The sequence below is a fragment of the Ixodes scapularis genome, unplaced genomic scaffold, assembly GCF_016920785.2.
Source record: "Ixodes scapularis isolate PalLabHiFi unplaced genomic scaffold, ASM1692078v2 PGA_scaffold4__175_contigs__length_147842914, whole genome shotgun sequence".
Lineage (NCBI taxonomy): Eukaryota > Metazoa > Arthropoda > Arachnida > Ixodida > Ixodidae > Ixodes > Ixodes scapularis.
In genome coordinates, this window is record NW_024609879.1 from 113815335 (window position 1) to 113841390 (window position 26056).

Consider the following 26056-nt stretch of genomic DNA (forward strand, 5'->3'; position numbering starts at 1 on the left):
TTGGAGCCACGGCAGATATTAGGTCAACAAAACAAATGTGTGTAACGCTTCGCCCGTGACGTCCCCTTTTTACAGACCTAAAGCCCCTCCATACTGGGAAAAGTGGCGTCATTTATTGTTGTAGAAATGCTCGAGGCACGTGCCGCGCGCCACTTCTGGGAAATTCATGGCGTCTGAAATCTAGCTCAGTGCTGCGCTGTGCCGCCATGATCTTCCCAAGGGCTGCACTTGGCACGTGCCTCGTGCATCGACGAACATTGCGCTACTTTTGAAACATGAAGGGGCTTTATACAGACCTCGACGAACCCGCCCCACCCTTACCTGCCCCTATCGGTCTGCCTCTGCGCCAATCAAACGCCTCTTGATAGCAGACCAAGTCCGTAGGACACCTAACCAGGTTTGTACTTTTGTACTCTTTTCCCGGGTAAGTTCCCTCTTTGAAATATACAATCATCGGCTACCTGCATACAAAACCTTTGCACGACATGTTAAGGAACCGATTAATGCGATACCATAAAACGGCTAACGATTCTTTTCACTCGCCTTGTATAACTAACCTCCAGAACAATGACATCGCGTAGACACGCTGGCTTCTTTGACGAATTTTGTTGACACTTCGGTGATTCTCCGCTACGTGGCAGCTATGTAGTAGGCTGAACAAGATGCGCTTACGCTCTTTCATATTAAAGAGCACGGAAGTGAAAAAAAAACTACGTTTTTTCTTTGAACGGCATATCTGGACACGTGTCGTTTTTCATAATATTGCACGAAAAAAAAAAAAAAAAAAAAAAGTTGGTGAAATATTTACGTCGCTATAGTAAATTTAGGTGTGTACACGGCCCGTTTTAAGCCCCGCCCACAAATAAGCGGCCTTTTCCATTACTACTGGATTTACTTAGTTACTCGGCCGAACATGCTCGGAAACCTATTGTCTCCCTTCTCCCGACATCCGGTGCGCCGAGCCTGGAAGTCTGGCGCCGCCAGATAGCCGTGCGAGGAAACGTGCGTCAGCCTCCGGCATCGTCTGCTATTCCCCTTCACCGTGTATCGTCGCCGGCAATGCCCAGACGCGGACATGAAAGCTGCGCGTCGGCGTCCGTTTTCGCCTACGTCCGTCTGCTATTCCTCCCCTGTCTAAAAACATCTGCAACTCTTGCAAGACGCGATTTGAAATCGGCTTTTTAGCGTTCCATATTGTACGAGCCACGGTCCAAGGCAAGACTCTGTCGGCATCTGTCAAAGTGCGGTAAAAGTTACCGAGAGGACTTTAAAAAAAAATATCATTAAAATAAATATGAAGTCCTTCCAAATTGTTTTTGATTATAATGCAATTAAATACAAAGTTGCAAGCGAGCTGGACAAGAATGACAAAAATAATTCCTGGAGGAGGGGAACAAGAGGGACAAAAGACAAACACAACTATCCACACGCAGCTAGGCGACAGGTGCGCGACCGAAAAAATCCGCCTGGTCCGGGTATCGAACCCAGGACCTCTTCATTACAGGTGGAGCGCTGTACCAACTGAGCTAACCAGGGGTTAGACGTCAGTAGAAAAATGTTTTCGGTCGCGCACCAGTCAATCAGCTGTGTTTGGAGATTTGTGTTTGTCCTTTGTCCCTCTTGTTCCCTTTCTCCAGGGATTATTTTCGTCATTCTTGTCCAGCTCGCTTGCACCCTGGCATTTAATTGCATTATAATCATAACCTTAAATTGCAAGCTTCACCCCGGTTCGTGTTAGACTGGTGGCAGCTGATAAAACCCGTTTTCTCTACTGGCGTCTAACCCCTGGTTACCTCAGTTGGTAGAGCTCTCCACCTGTAATGGAGAGGTCATGGGTTCGATACCCGGACCAGGCGGATTTTTTCGGTCGCGCACCAGTCGCCTATTTGTGTTTGTCCTTTGTCTCTCTTGTTCACCTTCTCCAGGGGTTAGACGCCAGTAGAGAAAGGGGTTTTATTAGCTGCCACTAACACGAACAGGGGTGAAGCTTGCAATTTAAGGTTATGATTATCTCCAGGGATTATTTTCGTCGTAGTCCTTCCAGTTTTTCTGTTCTTGTTATTTCTTCGCATGGCATCAGCGAGCAAGATAAGTGAGCGTCATGACGTACAACTAAAGCTGGACCTAAAAATATTCACGCAACCGAAGCGGAAAGGCAAACTCGGGATATTTTTTCTTTAAACAATAATGACTATATCTAGATAATTTGTTTCCCAAATATATAAATATTGTCGATATAAATACTATTATGGCATGGTGCGACAATTTTACGACCAACCTTTCACACGTCAATCACCTCTCCAACCAATGAGAGCCGAGAAATGTCGCAGAACGCTTAAGCTTCGCCTTTAAGAGTGGGACGCGATAGCGTCCTCAAATCCTCGGCCCGCTTGTGGCGCATCGCCTCTGCACGCCTAGCCTTCGTCTCCGCCATCTCGACTTCAGTCTTACGCAGCCGACCCCGTCGACGAGCAGGAGCAGACGTAGATGCAGCATTCGCACTCCAGAGCCACATATGTAGAGAGTTTGGTCAATGGGAGGCGCGGGCAGCGCCAAGGCGTGCATCAGACTCGGAAAGAGGGCTTGGCATGCTCTCTTGACCAACCAGGGGACCTATGTTGGACTTTCGAGAAACCAGAAACAGAAGTGACGTACCGGCAGGAGGAGCGTAACCAAGCAACGGCGCGCACCGCGAAACCGCCCTCTTTGACGCCGTGACGACATTGCAAGATTGGCGTCTGTCACTCACTTGAGAGGCGTCAAGAGCCAACCCCCGCAGAGCGGAAGTAGCTACGCTGTCCCCCTGCCGTACCTACGCTTTCTCGGCGGTACCTATCTGGAACCTAGTCCCTACGCAAGCGTCCGTTTCTCTGGCAACCGGAGGAGCATTTTCTGCTTTTAGTCAAGCGATGGCAGCCAATCCCTTGCGGCGGCGACCTTCACATCGGCTCTATTTTAAAGAAACTTGTCAAACTAAAAATATACACGTGTTCTATTGAAATAAACAACTGATTTTGTAGCGGTTCCAGAAAATATTAGATAGAGTAAACTCGCATAAAAGGCTAGAACAACATGCGGGACGCGGATGAGCGCCTAGTTCAAATTACTGGCGCTAATGACTGCTCAAGAAACAGGAGGATGTGGCCTCTCTGGTACGCGGCGCAACTGAGCTGAGCCCAGCGCTGTCCAGAGACGACAAAGTTCGTCTCTAGAACGAGCTAACCTCCAAGCTCAACTTCCTCGGGCCTCCAAGGAAGCCTCCAAGGAAGGAGCCGGAAGGTTGGAAACGCTACTGGGCCATGCGGGTGTCGAAGGCGCGGGCGCGGGCGCGGGCTACGGAGCTGGCGAAACAGGCGAGGTAATTTGCGTAGTTTACTCATAGTGTGGACCAAGCTATTGAATTACTTCCTTCACCCGCAGGCAAACAGGGGGCGGAGGCGCCCGGGTGCGCTCGCTGGCGTCATCATACTCACGTATTTTGGCGCTGGTGGGCGAGGACTCGGCCCTGGGCGCTCCCGGGTTTTCTTTATTTGAAACCAAGAGGTCTGCACTCTAGCCACAACTTGCCACCCGCCTGAAACTGGCCTCCGGGTTTGCCATTTTTTTTTTATCGAAATAAAGTGGAGATTTGGGCCAGTTCGTTCATTGCAAACAGAAAAAGCGCCGAAAAAAACACAGGGACGCAGCCGAAGGGAAACAGGACAAGGTGCACTCTCAACTGAAGTGAAATTTTCAAGAAACTTCAGTTAAGAGTGCATTTTGTCCTGTTTCCTTTGTCTGTGTCCCTGTGTTTTTCGTTTGTTTGTTTTCTTATATCATTGTTGATCTCAACATACCTCTACTATATGGAATCTGTCATGCTTCCGTGTGTGACAAAACACACACCAAATGGCAATGTGCTGAATTAAGTGAAGTGTAGTGTGAAATAATGTCTGTGATATATCCTGGATAATGACAAAGAATTTATACGGTGTTTAATAGTCCATGCTCAATTTTAAAGAAAGTATTGCAACCTGTGCTTTCAAACATGTTTATTTTTCATGTTACGGCATTGTTGTAAAAAAAGGAAAGCACTTTCAAAGACACTGCTTGTTGTCTTCTTTATACATTCAAACTGAAAACAAATCCAATATGCGATTATCGAGTAATACACCTGGCCCTGTGGTAACCATAATAGATTGTAAAATGGAACAGGGCAATTGAAGGGTAGAGAAAATGAATCGATGTCCAAACCCGATACGAACAATATATTGCAGTAAAAGAAGCAAAACGGGTCTCACCAGTAGCCTCATTGAGTTATCCGTTTCCTGCAAGGGCGAGCCAGATGCCCTGTTGGCTAGCTACATAACCCACAAAACGTTCTGTTATTGTTCCAGGCATTTTATGCACCCTGCTTGCAAATTAAAAAAAGCTCTATCAACATCACCGTGATGCACTGAATAGCATTTCGGAGGTGGTACTACATGTCCGTAAAGGTAACACGGTGGTTTTGTGACGAACTGCGCAAGGCATTGGAGTTGACACTGTGGAGCTTATGGACGGCCTTGACTGTGGAGCAACACGTGAGGCACATACTGCCACGGGGGGCTTCTCTGGTGGCGAGGGCGTCAGTCGAGGTGAGGACGACGAGGGGTGCGCTGTTGCCGGTGGCGTCCCTGGTGTGCGGGAGTGCCACCGTGGCGAGGACGATGAGGGGCTCCCTGTCGCCGATGGTGTCCCTGATGGGCGGGACCTCCATTGTGGCGACGGACTCCTTGGCACTGGTGGTGTCCCTGGTGGGCGCGACTGCCATCGTGGCTTGCGTGGGGCTCCGGGGAGGCACGGCTGTGGCGAGTTCGGAACTGGGCAACAAGGCGCTGCCTCAGAGCCCTCCCCCTGTCCGAGAGGCTGACCCGAGGGTGGGCAGGAGCTAGCCTCTCGTCATCCGCCACTGACCCCTCCGAGCTCGGCCCACACTCCAACCCTGGCTCGTGAGGGTCCGGTTCTGCCTCCCTCGATGAAAGGCACATATTGTGGAGCACTGCACAAGACGATATAATGACGGTGGCTGTTGTTGGATGATAATGCAGAGTCCGTTGTCTTTGCAGACACTGGAATCTGCTTTTCAACAGCCCAATGCAGCGCTCCACAATGGACCTTATCGAAGAATGTGCCTTATTAAACCGGCCGCAAGCGGTGGAGGTCGCGTGGAATCCAGGGACAGGGGTAATGAGCCAAGGTTCCAAGGCATAGCCGCTGTCACCTGCAGAGTCGGAGAAGGAAATGTATGATATTAATGCTGTTTTTTTTTTTTTAAGAATACTTCAACGACAGTTGAGATATACCCGTCGTGTTCAGAAATAGGCTGAATATGATCCACAATACCCGTAAATGACAATTGCACATTTGTATTTTGAGCTTGATGGCTGTATTTTTCGTTATAAACAGCCCACACTGGCAAGCGCTCGGAGAGCAGCCAGCTGAGAGCACGTCACATCCAGTGCAATTGTGATGTAGTTTATCTCGGGATGAGCAAAGCTGCGGCGAGGCAGACGTCGTCAGGATGCCCTAGCTGTTCCAGCAACCAAAGCGGTCGAAGCACGCCAGCGATCGGGCCACCGCAACTAACCCCAAAGCTGCTTTTGTGGGAATTTTGAGTGACGGGTTAATCTTCTATCATCTTGGGACACACAAAAGAGAGTCCCGTCGACTGTGGAATTCCTCCCTCCCGTTTTCTCTTCTGCTGGCCGTAGAGCTGTCGGAATGGCGTCAGGTTCAAAGCATGTATAGTTCTAGGCAAGACAGTTATCATCCCTACCTGTCAAGGCTCCTAGACGGGCATTACAGCTTTAGCGACATCTAGAAAATGCTCTTTGCTAATTGCCTAATTTATTTAAATGCCTGTTAGTGCCTTTTTTAACAAGATATTGATGAGTTCGATGTGATACTGCTCTTTTGAACACGTATAGACAAAAAAATAAGCACCGAAATTTCGTTGTAGTATCCCTTTAAAATTGCTCACAACTACGCAGGTAAAACTGCTGTTTGCAACCTTTCCTTCCCCCCCCCCCCCCCCCCCTGTAGTTGACAGCTGCGTCGGAGTGTTTTCAAGGAGACGTGTCACAGGTATGGCCAGAGCGAATGCCAGTTATCCATGTTCGGAACAATATGTGTGATATTGTAGCTTATAAGTGGTGCAGAGCCATCATGTACAGAACCAACAAATGGAGTATGCTTACCGAGCAGGAGCCTGCCATCGTCTATCAGCCGGCCTTGCTCGAAGTTGCTCCGGAGCCACGAGTAGCGCCACGCGAAGGAGTTGTGCACCGACCCAGGATACCGTGGGTCGATGCTCATCACCCGGCAGTCGGCGTTACACACCTGCAATAGTGAGACATATGTAGACATTAATTCAACTGAATCCACAAACAGTTGATTGCACTCATTGTCATGGGGCCCTGTCAAACACTATTTACATGTTGAACGACACACCACCATAAAATATGTGGTTTACAAACTTAAAATATTAAGACAGCGCAAAAAAACGACGGAATATTGGATGAAGTAGGACACAGACAGAGCGCTGCTTGTGTTACAAAGATTAAAATTATATGATAAATAGCGACTACCTTTGATCCACGTAATAGTTTAGGCAAATTTGTATTTTTCTTCAAAGGAGAGTTTGCACTTTGTCAAGCAGGACAGGGACTAATGCTTAAAAGCCTAACACGACATGAAAACAAACAGAGATCGAAAGCTTTTCAGCTAATAAACCCTCCCTTCCTTCGTCGAACAAACGCTTGTGCGGAGGATGAACGAGTACTAACAATTCATAACTCTCTAAAATGGCATATCCACACCGCATAAGCGTTACGCTCTTTTTCAAACCCATTCAGAACGGGCATTGACCTATAACTAAAAGCGCGAGCTAGCTGCTTTGGATAAAGCCCCGGCGGCTGCACGAGCGCTCGTGCAGCGAGTGCTCCAGTCAAGCCGTTCGCGCTTGCAGTCTTCTTAGTTAGTTCATGCTAAGGTGAGACGTAGTATATATGCGACCATACGTACCTCCATCGCGTTCAGAGCGTAGAATTGTTTGCGGCACCAATACGCCGCCTTCGTGACGGTGGGGTCGTTCTGTGACGGACCGACGATGGCGATCATCGTCCCGTCGACGCAACCGATGACGCCGGGTATCCTGCCGAGCCGTTGGAAGCCCCTCTCGACGTCTTCCCTCTTGCCGGTTGTCTGGGAAAAGTCGATCCATCCGCGCCGGATCCCCAGAGGCTGCACAATACCGAGGGACATGAGCCCGCACAGCAATACCGACTGTAGCCTGATTCCTCGCTATGTGCTCGTCGCTCGCCACCATGCTCTGAAAGCTCCCCGCACAGTTTGCTCCCCGTGGCTAAAAGCGAAGTGCGCACAACACTTGCTGTTCAACAGACATCACCGTCCACGAACCTCGCAGCCTCAACTCTGGCTCCTCGCGCAGTTCGTCGCACAATCAACGGACCACATTCTTGGTGAGACGGTACTGCCTCCGAAAAGCTTCCTCCGGTAGTTCAAAGGCATCGCGGTGTCGTGGTGCTGCCGGTGGAGCCTTTTCGGAGGAAAAAAAAAGTTGAACAATAGAAAGACTGTCGCTCTGCCTCCGAGACGCCGTGTTTCCAATTTCGCTACCGCGAAGAGACCATCGACAGACTCGTTCCCTTTTCAGACGAAACACCGAGGAAACGAGACGTCAAAGTGTTGTCACTTCCGGTGGGGGCGGTTAGCCGCCTCCGCCCACATTTTCGTAGGGAACTTTCGTCATTCGAGCCTCAACCAATCAGACGCAATTCGTCACTTCCGTTTCTTTTAGGAGAAACGAAACATTTGTCCAACATAGGTCCCCAGAAGCCGAAAAAAATCCCCTAGCGGTGATAGCGAGAAACAGTTCTGATCAAAGGTCTATGTTCGTAAATGGTTTTAATAAGCGCGTAAGAGTAAAATGTAGTAACTCTTTGCGATTGAAAATAGGGTGCACGTGTTGTTTGAATCATGATCATGAAGAAAGGTGTAAGAAACGAATGCGCCACTCAACTCTGTTTTGCTCGGACAGAGTGTGACCGCCCGGACGGCAGATTCCCAGCCCTCGATGCTTGGCGTACGGATTATGTCGATCGTTCCGCTAGTCGCACTCTTCCACCATCATTTTGGATGAGCGTGATTGAAACATCACGTGTACCATATTTTCAGTCATCGAGAGTTACTCTAATGCAGTTATCAGGTTTGTTTTTTGCGACCACCACCAGGGTATTATTTCCGGCTTCTGGTCGGTCACATTCGAATTTCTGAAGACGCCCTGGAACACGCCCAGCCCGCTTTCAGCCAATGGCGCCTCCTCATTTGTCTCCTATACTTCCCAACGAATGGCCAAACTCTCTACATATACGGCTCTGTCGCACTCGTAGAAGACGACGACTCAGAAGAGCGCCCCGCACTTGTGGACGGCACCGCATCCATCGCACACGTGTTCTTTTCCTGCGGCCTAGAGGCGGTCCCGCGGCGGGGTACGCATTCTCCACAGACGAATGTTGACGGCTTAGAATATAGGGACCTTAATGAAGGCAGGATCGCAGCGCCACTGGGTGAACTCGTCGACGAACGGAAACTTTCCGTTCCTCCGCGACCGATGGAAACTGTACGCTCCTCCATACAGTCGAGCCTATGCCATATGGCTGTGACGTCATGACCCTATCGACCAATCAGGATTTTCACGTCGCGGCTTCCTCGTTGCGGAGGGCTTAACGGAGGGGGCCCCCCCGGTGTACAAACACTTCCTAATGGTTCCATCAGATCGTAGCAGTGGCAGCACTAAAGCGGGCTATAAAGGCGCGTGAACTTAAAGTGTGACGTCACGGCACCACGACCGAAGGCCGCGCAGATCGCAAACGAGTGGTGCGCCAGCGTGCGACTGGCACTCGCGTCGTAGGTGCGCGGTGCCGAAGAAAAAAAAAAAGAAAAAGCAACAGGATACGTTATCTGTTACGTGCAAATAAAAGGAACGCATAAACGGACCTACGTTACGTTAAAATAAAAGAGAGGGCGTTAAGGCCCGTTCACACTCTTGCGACCGAGTACGACTGAGAGAGACGAGATCTCTTAAGGCCCGTTCACACTCTTGCGACTGCTTGCGACCTCTTAAACCTGGGTTCCTTAAAACTTCTTAAACCAGAAAACACACTGGCGCCGTCTATTGGGAAGCAGTGTAAACTCGGCGGTCCGGCATATTTTTTTTATTTCTCGCGCAATATCCTTTCTTTTTTGGCTCGAAAAACTTTTGTCAATGTTATAAACGAGCCTTTCTATGGGTATTACGCACATTTGACCTCGGAAATCCCGCAAAACCTTCGCTTTTGTGAAATGCAGTTCTAGGGTCACCGCATAGATGGCGCCACAATGTCAGTGTGTTCCCTCATTCTAGAAACATTTAAGAAGTTGTAAGAGATCTCGTCTCTCTCAGTCGTACTCGGTCGCAAGAGTGTGAACGGGCCTTTACATGCAGATAAAAAAAAAAGAAAGTGACGCGCGTTACTTTTCGTTGGTTATGAATTGAAACTTTTTACTGTTTTGAAGTTAGACGTATTCAGCGCTATATATTTAAAAAGATTTATAATGTTCATGCGGAATTGAATACAATTACTTTATCTTGTTCATGGTTCCACCTGAATGCTCGTTAGAAATAGCGCGGAATAAAAAGGTAAAAACGCAAGAATACATATATTATTTGGTGCCTAGAAGCACGAAAAATTAAGGTTTTTTTTGTCTCTTTTTGGAAGCTATAATCACTTCTATATCCTCCCGATCTCGGTTATGCTCCTTATATATAATTCCTTTTTCTACTCAAAATACAATTATAGCTTCTTGGTATGGGGGAATACGACCACTACGAGCATAAAACTGCTACATACTCTACAAAAAAAAAGCGGTTCGTATCATATGTAATACTGAGTATAATAATCATACTAGTCCATTATTTATTAAATTGAATATTGTACAGATTACTAATCAGTATTATTATAAACTTTTTCTTGCGTTGTAAATATCTTTTTGCCAAAAAGAAAATATATTCATATCTATTTCCAACCTTAGGATGAGGGAGGTTACTTATGAAACTAGGTCTGCAGACGCATGGTTAGTGCCGCACTCCAGAACGAACTACGGAAATCAGACATTGAAATATATAGTACCTCGTTTTTTAAATCGCCTGAGTGAGTTGAATGTAAATTTTTTGAATGAAACCATAAAACTATACAAAACTATAGTTTTGTATAAAGATCTAATGCCCTTAATGAGTTTCAGACAAATTCAAAACTAACCTTATGGAGTTTAAAACTTACATTTTGCAGTCACATTACAAGAGGCAATTATGTAGTAAACGCTATGTATACCGTTGCATTAAATAGGGCAGGTTATAAAAAAATCTGTAATAGAGAGCTTTAGTAGATTGTGTTTTCAGGCTACGCTAATCGTAGCGGGAGCTCGCGCTGCCACTTCGATGCATGCTCTGAAGCGCGCGCTTGTAGCGGTAGCGGGCCTTTGAAAACGATCTACTAAAACTCCTTATTGTTTTCCGTGCTAACGCGAAGATAGCGAATTCACAACATCTTTTAGGTTTTCTTCACAAAAGATACTTCGGATTTCTGAACAAAATAAGAATCCGCAAGCCACGTCATGAAGCACGAAGAATGTATATATCTGGAAACCACTAATTTTATTTAACGCCTGAAAACGTGTACTTTTGAAAACTCCAAGTCTAATCATAGCATTCTGGCCACTTGCATGCAGTCGACAGAATTGTTGGTTTTGGAATGCTCGAAACACAGCAGTTCAATACAGGCAAAATTGGGGACAGGTACATGTGGGGGAGTGCGATTCATTCTTTGTCTACATCACGCAGGCCGTTCAGCAGCCGTTCTAAAGGACCAAGGCACGTTTCGACTCGTTCGTTGAGCATTTCCACTCTCCTTCGGGTGACTGCTTCCTTTGAGATGCGACCGACTTTATCTTCTAGGTTCTGGTGAGAAAGAAAAAAAGAGAAGCTACGTAAACATGTATCATACTTTATCACCGCGCTATCACCAAAGGTTTCAATATTTAATTGAAATAAATAAATTGGGTTAGATAAGCTGAAAAAAAACGGTAAATACGGCCCAAGAAGGACTTTCTGGCAGCCGAGAGTTTTTGCTTTTTGCTGAATATATTGGTCACTGTCTTGTGTGTTTGTCTTAAATATCCCTCTTTCCTTATCGTAAATTACTAACCAACACGCTCAACCCGGTGTATGTGTGTGTGTTTGTGTGAGTGAGAGAGAAAGCGAAGGGGGTGGGGCCAGGGAGCGATCCGGAATTGAACGCGAAAAAGCAACCGAGTATATTCAGGGGGAATTATTCTAACACGATCCGTCATATATAGCCTAAATTCATACTACCCTTGTGTCTGCGCATATATAGCTTTTATCATAATATAAGACGAAATAAAGCTGAATGGACGACAGAAGGTACATGGTATATCACCAATGAAGGGGGTATAGTTGTCTAGAGGAGATGGAGGGATAATTATCAATCGGCCCTTTAGTTAATGTACCATGTGTGTAGAAGAATCGTCAAAGTTCAGGGGGCGTTATGCTGTGTCCTCCCTGCCAATCCAATCAGGACCGAGAGCACTCCATGGAACGGTCCCGAGTTCGTCCAGCCAAGTCACCACCGAGGCCCCAGCGCACATGGCCTGACCAGAGAAACGAAAGAGCTCCACCTCCACCTATGTCCCCTATACTTCGTTTCTGTTGAGGTCCTATGCATCACCTATGCAAGGCGTATACGTGGCGTGATCATTTGTGGATCCCTGGCCCGCCTCAAGCGGACAACACGCCGAAGCCATTCAAAAGTCGCTGCAGCGTACAACGCGCCCGTCTTGGCGTCTCCGCCTGACAGCGTCACGCAAGTTATGAAACGCTACTAAGACGTTCGACGCGATGCTGACGAGAGCTTCAGACGATTGCAAGCAGGCAACCTTGCCACGGCCATCTCTCGATTTGAGCGAGAAAGCATTCACACTCGCGAGCCAGGGAAAGGTGCCGTCACGCCCATGCCGCATGTGCTTTCACGGAGGGGGCTCCGGCTTTAACGCCATGCTTGCAACGGCTTATACTCCTTAAGCTCTTATGCTGAGACTGCAGTTAAGGCTAGAAACGCAAACTAGCCCGCGCTACTGGCTTTGAGACGTGCCTTTCCAGCGCGAGAGCTCGTTCTGCAGAAGAACGTTTCAAAGCCCCGATCTCCCGGGCAAGCTGTTCGAGGTGAGAAGCTCGCTAAGGGCGAGTCTGATTTCCACACTGCAGAGCCGTATATTGGGAGAGTTTGGCCTATGGGTGGCGCAAAGGTCGACGCCAGCGCCGAATACTGCCCCCATCGTTAGAGCGTAAACTAAAAGGGCAACACACTGTCGACCAGTCAGCAGACCGCGACGTCACAATATTGAAAACTGCATTTAAAGCGTGAAATTGAAGCGTTCAATCTCGGCGTCTCGGTGTAGTCTCGGTGACAGTTTGCTCTGGGCCGGCTTGGTAGAACAGCGTCTTAGCTGAGACTGACTGAAAAAAAAAAAAAAACAGTCTAAAGGCCCACGAGTGTCTCGAGACGTGCAATGAGCCTCGCGCAGCTCGTACGCTGGCTTTGGCAGTGCTTTCTTCCCCCCAGTCTCAGCTCAGACGCTGTTTCTAGCAAGTCAGCCCTGTGTCTGGGGCGCACGTTCGTTCATTCTGCCGTTGAATATGGACGTGACGAAAACTTCACATGCGCCAAGTTTTCAGCCACCGAGAGTTGTACCTGTTCACTCTAGCAACGCGAAAACGGTTTAAATTAGTCGTGTCACATATTTAGAGCTCACGACCACTGCTAGGGGCAGTTTCGAGTCCTATAATTGGCCCCGAAATGCTCGCCTATTCGAACCAATGTATGGCCAAACTCTCCCAATAAACGGCTCTGCCACACTGCGAGTAGTGCACGTGCTACCCACGAGGTTATGTTTTAATTTTCATAGTGCATAGAAGCTTGGAATTGCACATACTTGCACCAGCAGAGGAAGTTGAAGTATCCTCACTGTGGGTTGTGAGCAAATTCTACCAGGCGCTGATACCCAAACTTCTCGCCGCGAATACTCAGTACGCCCTTACGCTGAGACTAGAAGCTCAGCCTTCAGCTCGAGCTTTCTGCCTTTGCTAAAACAAGTGTGAACACGGGGGCACACGCAACCAAACCACCGCGGAAGCCAGCGAGCCCGCGTTGAAGGCTGAGCTGCTAGTGGTGAACGGAGTATAGCGTTTGTAGCTTTGGCTTTAGTCTCAACTGTAGTGGGAACGACCCTTTATTCGGGCATTGATGGGTAATCATGTAAAGAAGTGCCCCTCACACTAGCTGAGGACACAACGAGTGTTTTCAGATGTTTTGCTACAGAAGATAGCACCTTACCTACCTACGCCTTTTCTTTTTTTTCTTCTAGGTCATAGGGATTCAACTTTGAATGGTTTCTTCATTTATGGCGTGTTAAAATTTAGACAAGACTGCTGTCTACTTTGCTTCAGCAAAGTGCTCATCATGCTGAAACCTCAAGGAGGTTGCATTAATGAATAAGTAAATTATGCTTGGGTGGCCGTGTAGGGTAGGGGTGAATGCCCCGTCATTGTTTTTTGGGTGGCATCACCTGAACCTGTCATAATTGCGTGTGGATAAGTCATCTTCCCAAAAAGACATGAATGTAAACGTAATTTATAACGACGATTTTTGGTCAACAAAAAAAAACATTTCTGCAGGGTATCATGGTGTCTATTATCTTTAATTCCTAAGGCAACCTCTATGAAGTGTTTGAAGTTTTCAAGTAAAATTTTGAACCTACCTGCAGCACAGACCTGTAGACCTTAACGTCGTCTTCAAGGTTAATGCGATATTGATCCGCCTCAAGCTGAAATTAGTTTCGTAAGCACCTTTTACACCACATGTAATGTGAGTTGTTCTTCCGAAATAAAGGTAGCTTAAAAAAGGAAGAAACAATTCAATATTATTCTAGTTAAGTGTAGTTGCCTGTACCTGACAGTTCTCCAGTTCTTGTATTCTTTTTACCAGCTTCGCGTTTTCATTCCTCGCTTCCTCTTGTTTAGACATCTGAAAAAAAAAAAAAAAAACTCGTATTTATGTTTACTCAAGGACGTATATTGTTCGTTCGAAGATACATAAATGTAATCATGATAGGTTGACTTTATTTCCGTGCCATTGAGACTTCAGGATAATACCATCAGGAAAAACTATGCGAATTCGATATTCCTATATTTACAACGGGATTTTACATCGCAATGTTCATATTTACATCGCGAAGGCACAGAACACCGAAGATTGCGTTCTTCGGAACTTTGGCTTAGACTTGCAGAACTGAACTGAAGAGGGTGGGATTAAACCATCACAGAGAACATGTGAGATGACAAAAAAGGAGGAGGGCTGGAGACAATTCTACAGTCTACTGCGGTGTTGTACGGAACGGCATTCCAAGTAACGGCGTTCCTGGAACGCGTTCCTTTGAGGAGGAACGCGTTCCAGTAACGCCGCCGTTCCATTTTGCATCGGTGGAACTGGAACGGAAACTCGTTACATTTCAACTGGAACGAAAAAAGGAACGGCGTTCCTTTTTTAGGGGCGATGCTCCTTAGGGTCATTCTTGTCCGTCCGTCGTCCGTCCTCACATCGATCTTGCTGGTGCTCGTGCTCGTGTGCTCACGTGCTCGTGCAGGGCAAAAAAAAAAGATAAAAAATAAATGTTTGCGCAGTCCTGTGCTGGAAGACCCCAATGGATTTCTAGTCCATCGCCTTATCCACTCGGCCACGGCTGCGGGACGAGTAGGGGGCTCTGTAATGTGGTAGTAACTCAAGAGCTGAGGATGTCATGGATGAAACGTTGCATGTAGCCGCTCAAGCCTATACAGGAGAGGGCGCTGCGGTCAAATGCTCAAATGCGTATATAACCACGTTCCATACCACAAATTCTCTTTCTGACATGGATGAGAACGAACGAAAGGCTCGGCATGCTGCGGCTCAGCGTCTACGCAGACAAGCACCACCGGAGCTTCGCCCCAATCAACATCATTCACCACGTGGAGCTGCGGTCATTTTTTTCGTCCAGTGTGGTATTTTGTATTTTATTTCCAAGCGGAAATTCTAAAAGTATAAAAACAATATATTTACGAAGAATAGGATCTCGTTAACATTTTTGGTTACTTATCTGAGGGTTTATTTTCTGTTGTCCTCGCTTTGTAACAGTCGGGTGCAGGAGAGCTAGTGGACACCCATTATTTTTATTTTTTTTGTGCACGAGACTGTGGTACTAAAAGCACAAGTTTTAGTCGAAGAAAAACACACAGAACGAGGGACGTTTGAAACTCGGCTACTTTCTTTGCTTCCACGAATCTTCAGACACCCAAAAATCTAAGGCAGACTACAGCCATCACTTAACTTTCACAAAGAGACCTACAGTTACAACAAGAGAACAGGTTACCTGACATTGAACACACCCTTACAGAACTGGGCGGAGCCGATCGCAACCTTCGGAACGACGCGTCGTAACCTCGGTCGGAAGCCGGTGTCTCGAAGAATCGTTTGCGGCGAGTCGGAGCGGCGACCGGATGTCGGATCGGACGTCGGATCGGACGTCGGATCGGACGTCGGATTGGACGTCGGATCGAACGCTCTCGTCGTACATGTGTTTCGCGCTTAAGTCGCGGAATTCGCGAGCATTCGCGCCGTGATTTTTGTCGACACACGCAGCCTCACGAGTTCCAATTGCCGAGCCGCGCCGGTCCCAACTCTACCCCACCCTCTATTCTAGTAGACCAGTGTTGTACACGTTCATAAACAAAAAAAAAAAAAAAAAACGAAAGCTCCTTCATCGTTTTTTCTCATTTTTGGAACGCGTTCCCGTTACAAGTTCTATATGTGAAAAAAAAACTCGTTCCCGTTACACTTAAAAAAGTGGAACGTATCGCCACATATACGTTACATTTGTATTTTGCAGATTACCATTCTTAATTATATAAAGAAATGTTTTTTAGTTCAGTTTTTATGTCTATCCCATCAAATGGCAACATACGAATTTGACTGCAGTGATGGAAGGGCGAAAGCGCGTTTTCATTTGTTGATATATTCACTTTTAAATATCTCAGCTTTGAACCACCCTATATCCCATCCTATACCCTATTTATACTAAGACACCCTATAGAGTTCACGTAGACCCCATAGGGTTTCTACCCAAGATCCATAAGGTGCCTGCAAAGAACTCATACAAGGTCTAGAGGGTATACCTACGGGGTCCGCAGGGAAGCGATACAGGGTCTACACAGGGTCCTTATGGGGTCTGCAGAGAAGTCACACAGGGTCTGCACGAGGAGGTCCTTAGAAAAGCCATTCAGTCTGCAGGGGGGGGGGGGGGTAGCTACGGGGTCCAGAGAGACTAATATTATTAGAAAAACTCCGTTAGGAAACCTCCATAGAGCCTGCCCTGAAAGAGGGGTACCGATTCGTACTCAAGAACCGAAATAATAGCGATCGCAACGCCGTCATTTCTCCCACAGCGACTACTCGGGGTACAGCACGGTTGCTTCTATTGGTTCGGGAGTATCGCATTCGACAGCGTCCGCTGCGACTCTTCTATTTTCATTTTAATCGTCCATTTGGGCTCCGAAACATATACGGCGAAAGGGATTTCAGGGATGCCCACCCCGCGACTCCCAAGCGGACGCGCAGCGAATTACTACCGAAGCTAGGACGCGCCCAGGTCGACACGCGCTATCTGAAACCACCGGTGAGACATGTTTGTATAAAAACAATATTAATTCAGTCGCAAAGCCTTGTAAACTAAAGATTCTAGCAAACATCATGCGCCAGTCATTTTGTGCTGACCTCCAACAAACGTTACTACAAAGGGAGCTTTTAGACCGCAGCTCTTAGGCGCCCGTTTCCGGCTTGAGCGGCGTCGGCGTCGCCCTCGCCGTCGCCGTCGGCGTAACCGCGCGGTATATTATAGGTAAATATCCCCGCTAAATTTAGAGAAAATTTTTCCCTTCTAAATCTAGCGGAAAAAGTTTCCCCGGTAAATCTAGCGGAAAAAGTTTCCCCGGTAAACCTAGCGGAAAAATTTCCCCGCTAAATCTAGCGGAAAATCTCCCCGCTAAATGTAGCGAAAAAATTACCCCGCTAAGTCTAACGGAAAATATTTCCCCGCTAAATTTAGCGGTAAAGTTTCCCCGCTTAATTTGGCGAAACAATTTCCTCGCTATATCTAGCGGAAAAAATGTCCCCGCTAAATTCAGCGGAAACATTTCCCCGCTAGATCTAGCGGAAAATATTCCCCTAAATAAAAGGCGAGCAGGAGAGGAGGAGGGGCATATCCTCTTCTCCGTACCTTCCCCTCCTCCTCAAATGCTGCGCTCTAATTCGGCGTTACAGGGAGTTGTAAACGGCTTTCATTTTTTCTGTTTGTTTTTACGAAAAAATGGGTTCTAAAAGCTCATGCTGACCACAGTAAAGAAAAAAGATTGAACCGCCTTCTTCGCACCTCGAGCCTGGGAGTTTCGGTACTCTGGGAACATTAAGTATATCTAGCATTATCCATACAAAGCAACTTTCATGTTTCAAGTCGTCGCTAAAAGGTGGCGCTGTTATCGTATTTAGAATAAGATAACAGATAACAGAATAAGATAACAACAGGTAAGAATTATTTCGGTACATACTGAACCCTTCCTCCGCCACATTGAATATGCCCTGAAGTTGGACATGCATCTAGACATCAATGTAACATATTGATGCCCGGCGCTTAATTAACAACTCTTTAACTCGGCCACCTCCCTACACCTAACGAAAACATCTAACCGGAATCACTTTATTAATCTACCAATCTGTAGCTCAAACCATCGAGAAGCACTAGCGTGTGCATAGACCACCAGGGCCATAGCATGGCAATATGAAGGAATGAAAAACGTTTTTGTATCGGGAGATTCCTTTATCGTTGTTATGGCCATTCTATGACAAACCAGCGGTCCAGAAATGGTCCATGAATTGTCTACGAGAATTCATGGGGTGGACACAGGGATAATTGAATGGCAATAGTATGAGCATAAGACGTCCATACCTATTTTTGTAAGGTGGACACTTAGTAAACAACTAAATTTTCAGAAATACAAAGTACAGATATATGGAGATTTTAATCATCCAGGAGTGGACTGGCCGCTGTCGTTTGCTATTGCCAACAATCCTATAACATCAAAGATTACTTTATGGTTACTGTCGCTCATGGACTACTGTTGTCTTGACCAACTTAATCTAATTAAAAGTAGTGCAGAAATCGTCTAGACCTTGTTTTATCTAATATATCAGTCGATTCTGAGATCCCTGTTTTAAATCACTTAGGGCGAATAGGTGAGTTTCACCCACAATTCAAGGTTATCTTTTACCTTCCACGAAAAAAGCCACAATACCGTAGTTGTTCTAATTACAACTATGCCCAAGTATATTATCTGAGCATTCACAGATACTTCAAAAACTTTGATTGGAGCGGGGCTCTTGCAATTACTGACACAGAAACGGTGACTCAGCCGTTTTCGTGAATTGTTAAAGATGTGATTCATTATTTTGTGCCTCAGCGGATTTTCAAGCCTTCAAGTTATCCCGAATGGATTCCCTAAAATTAAAAAAAACTTGTTTGCGTAAAACAAATTCACTTTCACATGCTTTAAACGAACTGGCAATACTTTATGGTGTACTCAGTTTAGCATTTATCTTGCTCTAGCTAATAGTTGTACTATAAAGATAAGCGCTTAAACCTTGACCAAATAGAGCGTTGCTTGAACCGAAGCCCAAAATATTTTTGGAGGTTTGCGAAACAGCACACGCGCGATACTACCCAAATTATTTAAATTTGGGACCACTCACACAACGACAGATCTTCGTATCTTATCTTCGTAATTGATGTAGACTCATTTATTGAAAATTCCAAATTGTCGTTGTCTGCAGATTACATTAAGCTTTTTATGAATGTTCATATCCTTTTCGACTTCGAAACTTTACAGAATGATGAATCACGCATAGTTCAGTGGTGAAATGTGAATAGCTTGTTACTGAACCCTCTCAAAACAAACGTCCTGTCTCTGTGCAGACGTCTTGAAGTATTACATGACTATTATTTATTAAAGGTATTTTCAATCAAATACATCTTTGTTTTAAGAGACCTTGGCGTGAGCATAGATAATGAACTGAAGTTTTCTTCGCATGTGTCCACTATTCTTGGCAGTGCGACAAAGATGTTGGACTGATATCTTGCATCCTGCAGAAATTTAAAAATTCTGCCTGCATTATTCGTTTCTTTTGCTCTCTAGTTAGGTCGGGGCTTGAATTCTCTTCTGTATCTTGGAATTGGTTATTAGAGACGCAGTCAACAAAAATTTAAAGTGTGCAAAAACGCATCGTTTACGACCGCAATCTTCAGCGCCGCATTTATTTTGTTTGGAGCTTTCTTCTAGATAAGTTCTTGCTGAGGTCACTGTCTGACAGGAGAACAGAATGCGAATAGTATTTTTTCTCAAAATATGGTAAATAAAATTATAGATAATGATTCGCTTAAATCAAATGCAATCAGATGCATGTCCCCTCCCGTTCCACTAGGAACCACTGTAATGTTTATATCAAGACTATCTTCAGGTCCCCTTGTCACGCATACAATCACTGTTCGACCTCTTTGACCATCCAGGTATTGGAATATTCAGTGATTTTGTTTTTGTTTACCACAAAAAATTGCAAGCGATTGCTACCCATCTCTGATATGTGTTTGGTTTGTTTTGTGTTAATTTGGTGTTTACACGTTCTTTGTGCGCTGAAGTGAAAACATTTTTGGGCACACGAATATAAGGAATATTATTATGATTATTGTTATTATTAATAACAATTATTAATAATAACAATTATTAATAATAAATACTATTATTAATAATAAGTATTATTATTAATAATAACAATTATTAATAATAAATATTATTAATAGCAAAATTAATTTTAGTATTAATATTAAAGGTAGGTTACAAACCGAAAAAATATTTAAATATTATTCCAGTGAAATGTATTTGGCTCTACCTGACGGTTCTCCAGTTCTTGTATTTTTTTTACCAGCTTCGCTTCTTTATTTTTCGCTTCCTCCTGTTGAGACATCTGGAAAAAAATAAACAGTCGTAATTATGTTCACTAAAGGATGTATTTCCTTGTTTATCCATACATAAATAAATATAATCATGATACTTTGACCTTAAGTCCATTCCATTGCGACTTCAAAATAATACCATCACAATAAACTTTTCGAATTTCGTATTCCTATATTTACTACGCGATTTTACATCGCAATTTTTATATTTACATCGCGAAGGCACAGAACGCCGAAAATTGCGTTCTTAAGAACTTTGGTTTAGAGTTGCAGAACTGAATTGAAGAGGGTTGAATTAAATCATCATAGACAGCATGTGAGATGACAAAAGAGAAGAACGGCTGGAGACGATTCTACAGTCTACAAGAATAGGGGGTGGGGTAGTGTTGGGACCAAGGCGACTCGGCAGTGGGAGATTATGAGGCTGCATGTGTAAACAATCACGGCGCGGCAATCGTCACGATAGCAGAAATTCGCTGCAGCCCGCCAAGCTTGAAAGACATTGCTTAAGGCGTTTACAAACGATCGCAACTTGCCTATCACGGCGCATGCTCCCAACTCTACCAACCTACCCAAGAAGCACCAATGTCGACACCTTTCGCGACCTACACCAGGCTCCTCATGCGAGCCGCTGAGGTCCTGACACTACCCCTATTCACACCTGTAAGGTACCCACTACAATTAATCAATTTGCTTGTACTTGAATATATTTTGTAGCAATTTTAATCATTTATATACATTTATTACCAAGTAATGACAAATATTTTTGTATTACTTACGGAATCATCAAAATTACTTCCAACAGTTATTTTTTCCCTCCCCTTTCTAAAGGCGCCTTTATTCCTACAAGTTTCTGTACAAATGAATCATCAAACCAAGTCTGCGTTAGAAGAGTAATTTATAAAAAATTGCTTGCTTAAGAAGATAAGTAGTGTATGATTTGTGGATCTTAATGCAATAATGAACAGTTCAAAAAACCCGTTTTCAAACCGCCAAAAAAAAATCTGACGCCTTGAGAGTCAAGGAATCGGAAAAGTAACGGCTACCTTTTCAAGTAACGAACAAGTACTTTATTATCTAGTAATCAAGTAATCTAATTGAATAATTTCTAAGCTAAAATGTTTGAAATTTGTTAAATTATAATTTTTTTTAGAAACGTGTACAAGGCCGTGGGCCGTATTTTAGCACAGTAACATTTATGCAGAGCCACAGTACCCGATTGAGGTTAACACGAGGTGAAGAGCCTCCTATCCCAAATCATATTTGATATGATCGTATGATAATACCCATAACCTCGCACGGAATTTGTAAATCCTTAAAGTCTCTGAAATGTAGGAATTAATCTTTCTTGCAAGTGCTACGAGTAAAACATGCACATGAAGAGTTCATTCCCACACGCTTGAAGAAATTTCTTCTGCGTGGCAGTTTTGTTTTCGATCATCAGGCGAAGCTAATCCGGATCATATTGAGAACGGTGCACTGTTCAATGTTAGTACACTCGCAAGCGTTTTTAACAAAGATTCAATTTCACTGCTTAAGCATATACAAGTTGCACGTGCATTTCTAGTAAAAACATTTAACTTTATTGTTGTTTACTGAAAATGAATATACATACGTTGCACCGCTCCATATCTTTTATTTTCTGTTGAAGCTCCGAAATCGTGTCCATTGCCTTCTGTAATTGAAAAGACAATAAAACTAACACTCCCCAAGCAGCAGAGGCCATTGGTCCAATACTGGGCATATCTCGGAAAAAGAGGGCCATCAGTGGCCCATTGTGTTCTCCCTGTAACCAATATTGAAAATGTATTGAGAAAATGGGCGATGATTGGCCCGCTTTATCTTTTCTATGACCAATATTGGGAAACCATTCGAATCCTACTGGAAAAATCGGAAACCACTTCCAATGTGGTGCTAATGAGCTTACAATGTCGCCCAATATCGGACGGTCATTGGCACCCCAACGGATAAATTGGACACCACTTTCAATAAATTTCCAATGGGATCCTAATGTTGTTTTATATTGGGCAGTCATTGGCACCCCATTGCATAAATAGGATACAACTTCCAACGAAGTGCCAATGAACTCCCAATGTCGCCCAATATTGGACGGTCATTGGCACCTCAATGGAAAAATTGGATACCATTTACAACAAAGTGGCAATGGGTATCCAATGTTCTCATATATTGGGCAGTCATCGGCACCATTTTAGATACGTTGGATACCACTTCCAATGAAGAGCCAACAGGCTTCTAATGTTTTACAATATTGTGCTGTCATTGGCACCCCATTGAATAAATTGTACCATTTAAATTAAAGTTCCATTGGCCCGCTGATATCCTAGTTTTCAATGATGAAAAAGTAAGATTATAAGTAAAACCATTACATGAAACTTAATTATTAATTAGTTCATTAATAAAGGTTATTAAGAATCTAATTATACCAAATGTTTTTAGGTTGTTTTTTTCCAAATACGCTTCTTCGCAGACACCAACGTGACAAACTATTTCTGAGAAATGCGTACCTTTCGCGGATACAATTTGGCGAACGGCTCGCGGAACGCTCCACATACGAGTGCACTAGACAGACCACTAGACGCCTATACAAGGAACACAGCAGAAAAACAACGTATACTCACAAGGATCACTTGATTAAGAAGTGCATTGTGTGGGTCCTTCTCATGTTCCTGCATCTCTTTCCTTGGGAACTTAAAACAATTGTTCAAAATAGCTTGTAGTATGAGCAATATATAATGGTTACGCATTAACTATATTAAAGCTTAAAATATTACCAAAATAAACTTTTTTATTGACAAATTTTAAAGAAACAACTTTTGTCCCATTTGTCACACACAGCGCAACAAAGTCACTCGGTGTCCCTTTGGCTTAATGTCGGTATATTTTAGACAGGGTATTTAAAACGTGCGCGAGTTCAGGCTCATGAATTATTAGCATGCTGGTTCTTGCCCTTTATTATAGATAGCCGCTAAGCCCTATTCGTCCTCATAATTGATATTATGATACTCCTCTGATATAGATGATTTCCATATCAAACCAATTAAGTATGTATTAGGTGTCTTGGCACCGTTTTAACACATATTGTGAATGCCTCATTGTATAGTGGTGTATTTCCTACAAAAATGCAGATTGCAAAAGTTATTGTTTTGTTTAAAGGTGGAAACAAAAACGATTTTTCAAATTATAGACCTATATCAATATTACCTGTGTTTTCTAAATGCCTTGAAAAAATCATTCATAATAGATTAACAAGTTTCTGTAAAAAATTTGCAATAATTACAGACTCTCAGTTCGGTTTTCGCAAAGGCCGATCAACGGAATTGGCATTGTTACAACAGAAGGAGCTAATTTTGAAGTCTTTCGAAGAAAAAAAAATTAATTTTGGGTATTTTTATAGATTATTCAAAAGCGTTTGATCGTATCGATCATATTACTCTCATAAAAAAACTCGAATGTTATGGAGTCCGTGGTGTAACACTTGATATTATAAAATCATATCTTAATTTTCGGCGGCAATGTGTTGTAATAAATGGTCAAAGTTCTACCGTTCAACCTATCAGATCAGGAGTACCACAAGGTAGCATCTTGGGTCCTCTTTTATTTAACTTGTATATAAATGATATTGTTAACATCAGTAGAACCCCCTCTTTCATCATTTATGCTGATGATACTAGCTTATTTTTTTAGGCACTGAAATACAGGAACTGGTGTATGAAACTAACACCACACTACAGAAGCTATATGAATGGAGTGTAGTAAACTCGTTAGAAATTAATATGAGCAAAAGCAAGGCAGTCCTTTTCAGACCTAAGAGTAGAAATGTTAGTTCCAATTTTAATATTGTTCTTGGCCTCTCTCAAATTGAACTCGTTCAAAATGTGAAAACGCTTGGAGTTTATTTTAACAACCACCTGTCTTGGAATGATCATATTATCAATATAGCTAAAAAACTTTCAAAAGTGCTGGGAAAATTGTACCAGTTTAAAAATATACTGCCTTGTCGTTTAATATTGCTCATATATAAAGCTCTTTTTGAACCTATTTTAAATTACTGTAGCTTGGTGTGGAGCACTACAAGCCAGTCCAACCTAAATAAATTACATATTCTTCAAAAAAAGGCTGTCCGCATCATACGAAATGTGTCTTTTGACACACACACTCGTCCTCTGTTTAAAGAGCTGCATCTAACATCGATTCTTGATTCATATGAATTTACTCTGCTCACACGATATAGATCCACCCTCCGATGTAATGAACCATTTTTTACTTGTATTTCAAATTTAACTCCCATTTCTAAACCTTATGACGTTAGGGAAAGGGAGCGCTGGAAAATTCCATTTAATGGCACGAACTACGGGTTTCAAATGTTAAGCTATAATCTTCCACTTGTCTTAAATAAAGTTGAAAAACAAAATTTGTCAAACATTGAAAACCTACATCTCAATGAAATTCGAGAACTTTGTTTTCACAAATAAAAAATAAATTGTCTTTGTGAGCTGTAAATGCGTCCGGTTTATATATTTTTGTTTCCTGTATACATCCAGTCACTAGATGCTGTCGTTTCTTTTCGTTCTTTGTGTAAGGGGTCAAATCCTTCCTCTAACAGCAAATAGAGTATATAAGTGCTTTATTTTTTTTCCCCATGTCGCTGTCTGCTTGTTTTCCCCGGTTGCTGTTGTTTGTTACCGTATGCCAATTGTAAGGCTGCAGAGGCCTTGTCAAGTCCAAACTGTTTTGACTTTTTGCCTCTGCAGCCCACATCACTATTTGATGATGATGTAAATAAAATTGATTGATTGATTGATTGATTGATTGATCTATGCTACATGTTTTCGTTACCTGCAAGGGTTTTTGGATTGCGGTCTATCCAAAAACACCATATTTAGCAATATGCTTTCTCCACTGCAAGGTATTAGTTTAAATGTATTTTTGAACATATTTGTCTGGGTTGAAACACTATACGAGCGCCTATCTTCCGAGGTATCAACTGAAGGTAAAATGCGTTACTAAAAAAATTAAGGAACTTGTTAGACATGGGTGCCAAGAAATATTTTATACATGTATGGCCGTGTCTAAATCCAGCTAAAGAATTGAGGGTATAAAACCTGTTTATGTAACGAAGCACAATATACTCACTTTCTCGCTGCATCCAAACTCTTTAAAAGCACATTCAATCGAAGCGTCTTCGCAGATTTCAAGGTGCGCGTTTTTCTGCGAGATCAAAATTAACGATACTTTGATATTAACAGGCGACATTTTATCTACAGCGTGCGACAAACCAGAGTAGCAGGGATATTTTCACCGGCAAAATGAATCACAGAACGTTCAGTTTCCGGCCAAACAAAATGTAGCGCTAGCGGTCTGTACGAGGCTCCAATTTTGGAACTAACCGTTATCTTATTCAAAAATGTACTGATTTTCTAAGCCTTTCAATAAGAAAACGGGGCTAATTATCCGTAGTTTTCGCCATTCAGGCCCATTTATTCCTAGGCTTTTTCGACCACCAATTTACCATTAAATATTTCCCAAGATATCGAACTTTTTAACGATATAACGTCTCCTTGCGAAACTTTGGCCTCTGGTTCCGCCTGCTAGCGCTACATTTGGACCTTGTATATTTGCAATTATTCCAAACAGGCCATACTGTACGCGTTTTGTATCGTACATTCCGCGAACAGGGGCACGAAGAAGTCTCTCAGCTCTTCAATGTATGATACATATCTATAGTATGAAGGATATTAAAGATGTTTGGGGACAGCCTTTATAATATTACAATCATAATCGAAAACGC

The 26056-nt window shown here is 43.8% G+C and overlaps 1 protein-coding gene across 3 annotated transcripts in view; it reads right to left on the minus strand.

Annotated features, from left to right (window-relative positions):
• Positions 1–10716: 10716 nt before the first annotated feature.
• LOC120848880 (TNF receptor-associated factor 5-like) overlaps positions 10717–26056 on the minus strand; it is a 40389-nt gene continuing 25049 nt past the window's right edge. For all 3 annotated transcript variants that reach the window (XM_040220936.2, XM_040220935.2, XM_040220934.2), the window contains 7 exons: positions 25402–25476; positions 22887–22955; positions 21863–21922; positions 20184–20258; positions 14106–14180; positions 13915–13980; positions 10717–11038 (listed from right to left, as the gene is read on the minus strand). In XM_040220936.2, the coding sequence (XP_040076870.1) occupies positions 10898–11038; positions 13915–13980; positions 14106–14180; positions 20184–20258; positions 21863–21922; positions 22887–22955; positions 25402–25476 (561 nt within the window). In that variant the 3' untranslated portion in view covers positions 10717–10897. The remainder of the gene's footprint in view (positions 11039–13914; positions 13981–14105; positions 14181–20183; positions 20259–21862; positions 21923–22886; positions 22956–25401; positions 25477–26056) is intronic.